The 10,355-nt window shown below is 38.4% G+C and overlaps 1 protein-coding gene across 1 annotated transcript in view; it reads right to left on the bottom strand.

Annotated features, from left to right (window-relative positions):
- Positions 1–587: 587 nt before the first annotated feature.
- The window catches only part of LMO3 (LIM domain only 3), a 55,520-nt gene continuing 45,752 nt past the window's right edge, over positions 588–10,355 (bottom strand). Inside the window, exons 3-4 of the mRNA XM_086466922.1 lie at positions 9,794–9,919; positions 588–693 (exon numbers count right to left, since the gene is read on the bottom strand). Of these exons, the coding sequence (XP_086323048.1) occupies positions 588–693; positions 9,794–9,919 (232 nt within the window). The remainder of the gene's footprint in view (positions 694–9,793; positions 9,920–10,355) is intronic.

The raw sequence follows: 10,355 nt of genomic DNA, 5'->3' as shown, positions 1-10,355 counted from the left end.
AGTTATTAGTTTTCTAAATAGTTTTAATGTAAACAGTATTCTTAAGCTCTAAGTGTAGCATAATGGTTGGGATTTGCTCTTTAATGCTTTTTACTAGAAAGATACAGCTCGTTTAAAATAGCTGGTAGATACAGAAAGCATAAATATACAGTAAGTTTAGACACTGATTGTACTAAATGCAACAATACAAAGAAGCAAACAGGAACACAAATGGTAACACAATAAAACTGTATTACATTTGTGCTTCAAATATTACAATACATTATGTACAATAGTCCAAAATAAACATCTCATGCCAAATGACACAAAGAAAAAACAAAACAAAAAAACCCCAAACAAACCAAAAACCCCAAGAGCAAGCAAAAAGAATCCAGCTTTATGTACAGTACCTTTTTAATTAACATTCAACTCTGAACTGGAGCAATTTCACTACATACAAATGCAGTCCGCCTTTTGTTTCACGCAATCATTCTGTCTCCCTATATCTATACTATTCAGTAGGTTCTGGTGTCATTTCTTATATACATGTTGAGCAAAAAAAGATAAAAGAACATAGTGCTTTGTGTTCTTAATGATGTGGCATCAGATCAGCGAACCTGGGGTGCATAACCTTCTTTCATTAAACCCTCCTCATAGTCTGTCTGGCACAGAATCATGTTGTTCTTCAGGAAAAATTTGTCTCCAACGCAAAATCTGAAATTACAATAATAAAGGGGAAAAAAAAAAAAGGTAGTTTCAGGATGAATGATGTGATATGATCTTACATGTAAGGATTGTACAACAAGTGTTCATGATTTTGTTGTACGGACCACAGGGCCCACCAACTCTGCTGTCTGTCACAGCGCACACAGACACGTGTACACGTATGTGAAAGCCCAGCAGAGGAATTGCTCTGGTATCAGAATTAATCCTGTGCTTTCAAGCAAAATCTAGTGCATTCAAGCGCTTTTGCTTCTGCAGCCAAAGACTTCATTCAAAGCCCACTGAAGACTGTGGGAGTCTTGGATCAGGTCACTAGCACACAGATAAAACAGAATAAGTATCCCAGGCTACTTGAGTGAAAAGTAGATGTCCTGCGCTCATGCAAATCAGAAGGAAAACAAAGTGATTGTATGCAGCAGGGAGCTCATCTGAGATATGTTACATTTGTTTTGTGCAGGCGTACTAGTAAGAATTTCTTGTTATATTCCAGTTGGATATTTTACTAGAATTGATTTAAAACGGTGGTTCTGAGAGCCTTTTCTAGCATACACATAACTTCACCCATATTGTGATGCAAACTAGAGACACACAGGCAGGTAGGCAGAGAAATCTTCTTCTTTTTTTTCCTACAGGAGCTTATTATAAATTTACTCAGCTAACTACTCTCTCTCTTGTGGTATCAATATACCTACCTTGTTATACTATTATGTGCACCAGAATGATCTGATTGCTACAAAACGCTACTGAGATATTTCATTTGATTTTCTCTGATGAGTAGGAAAACCATGTAATGTTAACACTTCTGGCTGGCTGGCTGGCTGGCTTCAAACTTCGAGTAAACTAAGATTTCCCAGCTAAGCAGTATAAGCAGTATACTTGAATATAAGAAGGCTCTTCACTGACACCCCCCTCAACCCTTCCCCCTGACAAAGCCAGTCTTCTTGAAGGCACTTGGGGAGCAAGTGAATAGGGCCAATGCATAGAAAAAGAGTTTCCCTAGTGACTGCCTTGGCAGGGATACGTGTTTTTGTTTATAGTGAACTCTCCAGCTCTAAAATATACTGGGAGGTACTGCTCACAGTATTCCAATTAAAATGAAAGAAAGTAACCTAAATGAACCCCTTAACACTGATGTGAATAAATGAAACCAGTTTCTACCAGCTAATTATGGATCTCACTTCATAAAGCATTGTTTAATGTGTAAAGGATTATAATGTCCTTTTTTTGTATAATTTCCAAATGGTGACATCTTGGACACAATTAGGGTCAGATATAAATGCTTGTGTTGTTTACGGTAGATTTAACAACAGAGTAGCTATGGGAATAGCTGTATATGTATTTAATTGTAACAATTTAACCTTCAAATAGCGGTGCCTGCTGTATTTGACCCAGTAAAACTACGCAAACGACACAGGTTGACCCGCCTGACCTCTGATAGTGGTCGCTCTTTATCAGATAGTCAATTTCTAATGATGTTCAAGCAGAAATCTTGGTGAATTGTCACAGATTAAATTGTGTATTGAAAGCAGTCCTTTAATGTTTTGTGAAGTTGGAGGTTTAAATGAGTAGCAGTTGGACTGATTTACATTTGTGAAGATTGGAATGCTAGACAAACAGTGAACCTATTTATTTTCCAACTGGGTAGCTTTGGAAATTTATCCTTATGGTAGCTAAATAGATAGAGGGAAAATAGTGTAATAAAAAAGTGGATTGAAAAGAATTAGCTCTGCTCTTAAAGGAAAATTGGTTTGTTTATTTGTGGACTTTTTTTCTGTAGGATTACTGCCTGCTGCTGCTGCTGATTGAACATAGAGATTATGGAATGATCCCAAAATCTTTAAGTTATTTATGGTCAAGACTCTTTTATAGAATTTACAGGTTCCTGCTATCCTTCCCACCCCAATCCTGGTATATTAGGCTACTAACAACAGAAAAGTATTTTGAGCAGGTGTGTTGAAATGCAGAATTCTTGGAACAAAGAAGTTCTTTAGTGGTTTCTCTAGTTTCTATCCTTTGTATTTTTGTCCGTCGACAACAATGTTGACAAAAATTCTTTTGTGCATCTTACCAGGTTAGGAAAAGGAGTCTTAACTAGTGCTAATATGTAAGAGTGTTTTTTTCCCAAAGAAGTCACATTTAAAAAAAAAACCAAACCAGTTTCTCTTAAAGGAACATACAGAGTAATGTGGACTCAAGCAGGGGAAGTAAAGTATTGTGACAAATCAGTCACTGCATTACAGTTAGCCCCAGGATTACTGATGGGGACTGAGTGGGGGATGTCCAGCCAGCAGTGCCCACCACATCAGACATCAGAGGGTTATTGCGCAGTAGGCTGGCTCTCCCCGCAGGTCAGGCAGGCACCAGTGGGAGACACAACCACCTCTGCTCGCCCCGCAGAAAGCACTAGCTCTGAACTGTGAATGTTATTCAGCTACGTATTCCTTTGTGTTCCAGTGTAAAGCAGAGCCTAGCAGACTATTTTATTTGAAATATTTAGTGAATGAAAAATACACTCCTGAAGTGCAATTCGCTTGCACAGCAATACTTTCACATGTGACTTCTTACAACATTGCTTGCATCCAAACCCTGGCTGAAAGATTTTGTTTCTCAGTCCTCAGAGAAGTGCCACAGTTTGAATTAAACTACACCAGCTACACAAGGGAGTCAGGATGCCTTTCCCAATAAAAAGTGTCAATGCTTTTGCTTTTGCTATGTTAATATGTCGAGCCAGAAATGCTCTACCTATGCCTATATGGCATTTGACAGCTTTATGCATGAGTGGCTTTAAACATACACAGTTCCACAAATCATTTACCTTCCAAGTGTACAGCTGTCTTGCAGAGAGCCTGCCAGTGGCCTGTCTAGACACGCCTGGCTGTGTGATAACCTGTGGGGTGAGGGTCTGTCTGCATGGTAAGACACCCTCTGTGTTCATCTGGGGCTGCTTTTGCACACTGGGGGTGATCCTCTGTGCCTCGGGGGAAACCTGTTACTTGTGATATTTGTGGTCCAAATTCTGCAACCGTTTTCATATTGTGCAAGTTCAGCGACCGAAGCACATTGGCAAGGCGGACAGTAAGGCTTGCATGTGCCCCTGGGTATTAAGGGTGTGAATTATGCACTCATTAGGTGACAAAGAGGTAAGCACCAGGTGAAAAAGATATAAAAGTGGCATGCTAGCTCTCAAGTACAATGAGAGAAGACAAGTACATGGATGAAGTATGATAAATTCTGTCCATTCACACTTTCAACCTTATTTGACTCTCAAAAGTAGATTTAGCCTCTTCTAAAGTCAAAGAGCTAACATTTGCAGCGACTTCAAATTGGTTTTGCACACTCCAGGATTTAAACCTGGCTCAGCTTTAAAATGGAAGAGCCATTTAAAAGAGCCTTCCACCTCTGGCAAGTGTTTTTTTGTTTTGTTTTGGTTTGGTTTTTATGGAATTGGCATGAGATGTAAAACAGGGCACAATTTGGGCATGTATATCAAATGGAGTCAAGTAGCCTATTGAGATGCCACTGGGTTAGAAGTGTATAATGAGGCAAGATTTTTACTCTTCTAGCAGGCAGATGGTAGTCTTCAGCCTTCCCTAAAACTCTCACCCAACTTTTTTAATAGGCATGCAAGATGAACGGGAAAAAAACACAACAGGCTGCATTAGCATGCCAGATTGGACTTACCACCATAAATTGATAATGCTACTTTTGACATGACTGTGACATTAGTAGAATGACCATTATAATTAACCTACACCCTAGAACTCCTGTCATATTTTACAATGGCAAAAGGAAAGCCATTTGTATTACAAAATGATCTCTGTTATCACCTTGGTTGGAACGGGAAGGTGTGCCTAGGCTAGTCACAAGAAGTACAAAACTTCCATTTTGAAAAATAGCTATTTCACTGTTCAGAACAGATATTTAAGGAGATCTCACTGTTGTCTGTCATCTTTTCTGATGTACAGGACATGTGTCAAGGCACCAAAGACTTCTTAAGAAAGTGAGAGAAATATTGCAGTGAACGATGATGGCTGTGTGTGAAGTGCCTCTTCTAGCAATGTCAGATCTTTGTTGTTGTAGAAAGAAACAAAATCTGGAAGCATTTAATTGATTTCCTCTAGGATAAAGAAAGCTCAGACTTACCACACCCACACCCTTCCCCTCTGCTCTGTGCACTCACTGATGCAACTTTCCTCTGCTTTTCCTCCTTTCCTCTTTTTTAAAAAGCTCCTTTGACTTTCCTGTGTAACTCAATTTATTATGTTAATCTATATGCATCCCTAAGAGAACAAAGACACTCTTTTACATCACAGTTCATCAGTCCACACCTATGGTTTACTAACCCTTGGGTTCTGTCAAAATATCCACTTATTGTCAAAGGCAGTTTGTGCCTGTGTTTGTACATTTTTACCAGGACGGTGTAGAATATATATACACACAGAATCCTAGTTCAACTTACAACGACAAACCTCAACTTGGTGTGCTTTTCATTTATTATTTTTTTAAAAGCAGGTATGGAAAATGTATTAACTTTTATTCTAAATTTAGAGACACTCAATGGAAATAAGCAGTTTTCAGAATTTATAAAATAACCAGTCATGCAAAAATCTAGTGTTGGTGTTAGAAATAAGGACGTCCCTGGCATTGCATTCCCTCCCTCTGGCTTGACAGAGAACAAAGACACCATTGTGTGGGCATTTTACAGTTTATACTGGAGGTAAGTGTTTACAATTACATCAAGACAGCTATTTGAATGAGTGTGTAACCGGTTTTAGTCCAGTTCCCATTAAAATAAAGGCTGTTTTGGATAGAAGGATAGAACAGTTGATTTAAACACCCCTCAGTGATAGCAGATGGGGGGTTTAAACCATACCCTGAGTTGACTTCAAACGGCAGAGAGAAAATAGTGCAGAAGTATGGGAACGAGCTGCTAAAGCAGCCGACAGAGAGTGAAAGGAAGGACACAGAAACTCCGGAAAGTGGGAAAGCCGAAGGCAGACTGACATCATCACTGTAGTCAAAAGTGTCAAGCAAAGATACAGCTGAGCCCACTTGTAAGATTTTCCACTCCATTTTGCTAGTCACACACATGCAACCTGACAAAGTGTGAAAGACAGTGTCTGTTTACAAGTATATTTTTCCAGTGGTTTCCATTTTTTACCCTTTAAATTTTCTGCAGAAATTAACTATATTGAGGCTACTGCCAATGTGAGGTGAAACGCTTCTGAGAAGAAGTCTAATATGTTTACAAAGAAGAAAGGAGAGCACTCACACCATTAAGATGACTGTCACTAAGTTCTGCGGGTATTTACGAGACGGAAAAACTTCAAATTAGTTGTAAGCTGGACAGAGACATAAAAGATAAGGGGTTGCTAAAACCTTTAGGCTAGGAGGGGAGCTTAATATTCAAAAAATCCCTACAGCTTTAAGCATCAGTATCAAGAAAAAATGGGGAAAATTGCTGTCTGGACGGAGCAATTAGATCCTAGAGCTGAATAGCTTTATGAAAGGGAAAATATGTGACAGTGCCTATTTGACACCAGGGGACTAGGCTTGGTGGCTCAGGAGATCTCTTTCAGTCCTGTCTATGTCTACAGTCCCGTCGACAATTTATCTTCCTAGAATACAGTATGTGAGACAATGCGTTTTTCTTCTCACTGAAAATGTAGCCTTCAGGAGGACAATAAAAGGGGACAGGCATATTATGAGTTAGTTCAGAGATGGAGTTTACGGCCTGAACAGAAGTCCCCTGAAATGAAGGGGGTGTAACTACCATCCACACTGCGACTTGAGCTGGATGGTGAGTTGTAGATACACAAATATAATAAAGCAAACAGTGAAGTTGTACGTAAAAGCAGCAAAATCACCGAATCTTGCACAAAAAGCACTAGGCAAAACCAGGCAGAGCTCTCCCTCACTGGGCCAGGATCAACTATGTGAAGGTTAGGAATATGAGGGTCATGCAATAGCAAGCCCGAAGAATGGGCTGCCCCAAGGATTGGAGTTAATATAATTATTAGCTAGCTTGGAAAGCAGAAGAGACTGGAAGGAGCAACCAGGCACAGAATGTCAGAAGAAATTCAGTGTCGGCCAAGACAAAGTAGTGCAAACTGAAGAAACAATTTAGTCTACTCATGAACATTGCCTATATTCTATTAGGAAAAAACCTAAACAGTAGACAATAACTGAAAATCTAAAATATGGAATCAAACAGAGAGCATTATATACTCTGCAGTAGTACTCCAGATATGTTGTACTTTTATTGATAGAAAGAATGACCCAAAGGATTTAAAATTTAACAAGGAAAGAGCATGTGAGGGTGGGGAATAAGGTCAAACATACAGGTCTTGCAATAGCTGGTGAACCTTGCTGCCTTCATTGGTGATTTTTGGATATCGCTGATGTGTTTGTAAACAAAAATATTCTCTTCAATAAATAAATTCCACACTGGGGATAGTTGCTGGAGTGAAAGGAAAGAGCAGATCTAAAATACTTCAATAACATTATTTTGCATACAAAGGGGCAGCCTGGAAAAAAGAAATAAAATTAAACTGCTATCTTACAAACTCATCCTCACTCAGAATCTGCTATTTGGTTTGGATTAGCTTAACTAGAGGAAGAAAAAAAGATCCTGAAAAGGACAACAGTAATTATTAATGTCACGGTGACTGTCAAGATTATTCAATTGAAAAGAAAAAAAAAAAAAAAAGAGGTTTCATAGCAGATATAAAAAACCTGCAAAACTGGTGATGGGTCAGGTGTCTAGCATTTCTGTTTTTTATTGTTATACAAGTAATGAAAACCAAAAGATTTAAAGCTATTTGTTAATGAGAGAATGTATTCAGTGGGATGCTTTGCCACAGGAACCACAGAAGAGCTATGTTAGAGCATCCATGAAATAGGATTTATTATAAAAAAATAACAAAATTTATTCTTCAGAGTACCACTAGCCTCAAATTGTGAGGGAGAAAGGTACCCTACAGGCAGACTGTTTTATTAGGCTCTGTGAGAGCTATTGCAATATAATCAGGATTAGGGCCACTTTTGAGAATTTCTGAAATTCTCTGAAACTTCTGGAACTGCTCCTTGTTTTGACTAGGTGAACTAGACTGTATTTCAGGTAAATCGATTCTATTGTTCCCAGCCTAAGACTCCTGTAAGACTATTTCAGCAAGCCTTTGCCCAAACTACATGCAAAGTAAAAATCAAATAAAAGACTAGACTGAAGGCTCAGGAATGACAAGGCTAAGAATTATTAAATATCCCAGGAAAGCTCTGATTCAGAAGCACCTAACAGGACTTTTCCAGGGGATCAGTGGCCCTAGGGCACAGTATGGTGCATATTATCTGCAAAGTGAAATTGTACATTAGTTCACACTTGTAATGGTAAAAAAGGAATATTAAAAATAATCACAACAGCTTTGTTTTTTGCAGGGGGAGAAAAAGAAAGTTCGCTTCCTCAGGTCCAAGAGTGCTAACTATGATGAAAATCTTTTGCACTCAGGGTAACAAACACTGTCTGCTTTGCTTGACTGATGAAGATTAGCTGACTTCTTACATTAAAGAAGTTTGTCTTGTATGGGCTGAAGTGACAAGACAATAACTAAGTGCTAATTGTGCATAACCAACACTAAAGATATGCAGCCCCATTATGGCATGTAATAAATGAAGCGAACAACGGGAATATATTAGGCGCTTTAATAATGATACTAGAACAGTGGTTTGAAAAAAACAGGGATGTGAAGGGTTTAAGAAACGAAACCTAGGAACGTGCATGTGTCTTACTTAAGTGGGTACTATGGGAGGCTCTGCCTGCCTTGCTCAGAATACAGCCTCTTAGTTCTGTGGCAAGACAAAATTGATATAGGACTTTAAATAGCATTAGAACCTATAATTACTTTGCATTATTATATAGTTTAAGCAGTGGTTATTACTTGCCTGGTATTTTAATTTCCCATGCAACATGATGAAAAAGGTCAATTTGGCTTTTTTTAAAGAGCGTAATTGTAGTGTGCTACACTTATTAGCAGCTGTACATTTTATGGTTCTTTAGGGATGTTTGATTTTTAAATGACTACACTGTTACAAAATAATACACTGTAGGACAAGGTGAGCTAGCAAAGCTTATTTAGAGCTGTATCTAACTTTGTCGTGTTAGACTATTAGCTTACTAATTTTTTGTTCCTTCCCTAGAAATGTATGTCTTGTGTTTCTTCCCACCTGAAAATGAAGAAAAATGTGAACACTGAAACTCTAAGTAGGATCATGTAATAACTGAAAAATAACTGAAAATAATAGGTACATTAAGGAGAGGACATAGTTGGTTCTCTCGTTTCCTAGACCTCATAGAAGTCACTGGCAAAGCTGTTAGCGGCTCTCATGGAGTCAGAAATGGAGCTCTCAGTGAAATCTCTGGCAGGATTTGGCCACCACTCTGAATTTAGCTGCTTTACGTTCATTTGTATTCACCTCTGAAAAATTCAGCTGTTACAATTTTACCATTTTTGACATTTGTTCTGTAACTGTGCCATATAGGTGATGCTTCAGAACACAGTGTCAGGTTTGGATCCTTGGGATTTTTGTACAGTTAGGATATGGAAATAAAAATATGGCATAAGAAGTCCAACGCTGCTACAGAGAAAATGGTGGAAACAACATCTTTTAAATTTAAATGATTATGGTTCTGGCAACAGGAAGAAACAACATGTACTTTAAAAGAAATACATGTGATAAAAATGAAGAATTAAAGTGAAATTAATATAATAATGACAAATGGTACTGCTATGCTCTTCTGCGGAAAAGAATCTCAAAGTCCTTTATAAATATTAATTAATTAAACTTGACAGACAACCTTTTGAAGGAGAGGAAGTAACATTATTCTTTTTTATTGATGCGGGATTTGAGGCACAAAAAGTTTTCTGGCCAAGGTCATGAAAGATGTTCTGTATCAGTCTGAGAAAAACTATCTAGGTCTTAATCTCAGTCTTGGCTTTTCACTACTGGTGGATGTTTCCTCTTCACTTGAATGTATGCCTGCACCAGTGCCGAATTAGCACTTAACTTATGGAACAGACCCAAGAAATTCTCTTACCTCTGATTACAAAGTTGACATGCAAAACAGTCCAGGTGATAAACATTGTCCTTTGCTCTCATCACCATCTCAAAAGCAGGTATGAGCTTACTGCAGGCAGCACAGTTTCCTGTAACGCCAAATAACCTGGAGATACAGAAAGAAATATATTCCTGAAGATGCTTAACTGAAAAGAAAACCACACTTTCTTTTTTTTTATCTTTTTTTTTTTTTTCTTTTTTTCTCCCCCAGCAGTTGCTTGGCCTTTGACTGACTTCCCAGCACACCTCCCTTTGGAAAGGCTAGTCTTTGGTGGTACGAGTCTGCCCAATTTACAATACAAAGGCATAGTCCTTTTTGCCGGAGAGAGCTTTATGAAGCAGTGACAGACTAATGTTGCACCTATTGTGATGTTATTTTTTTCTGCAGGTTATACTGACCTTTCTTGATAAAAGAAACATCTTGTTAAACTAAACAAAGAAACAGTAAACGCATTAGGGATGTTACATAACTGTGCAGACAGAGGTCAAGCTGTTTGCATACATGGGAAGAGCCTTCTGCTTGGATCCTGCCATACAGACGG

Source organism: Leptosomus discolor, chromosome 1, assembly GCF_034619465.1.
Source record: "Leptosomus discolor isolate bLepDis1 chromosome 1, bLepDis1.hap2, whole genome shotgun sequence".
Taxonomy (NCBI): domain Eukaryota; kingdom Metazoa; phylum Chordata; class Aves; order Leptosomiformes; family Leptosomidae; genus Leptosomus; species Leptosomus discolor.
The sequence above is the reverse complement of the archived record's forward strand: the minus strand, read 5'-3'. Positions and strand labels throughout refer to the sequence as shown.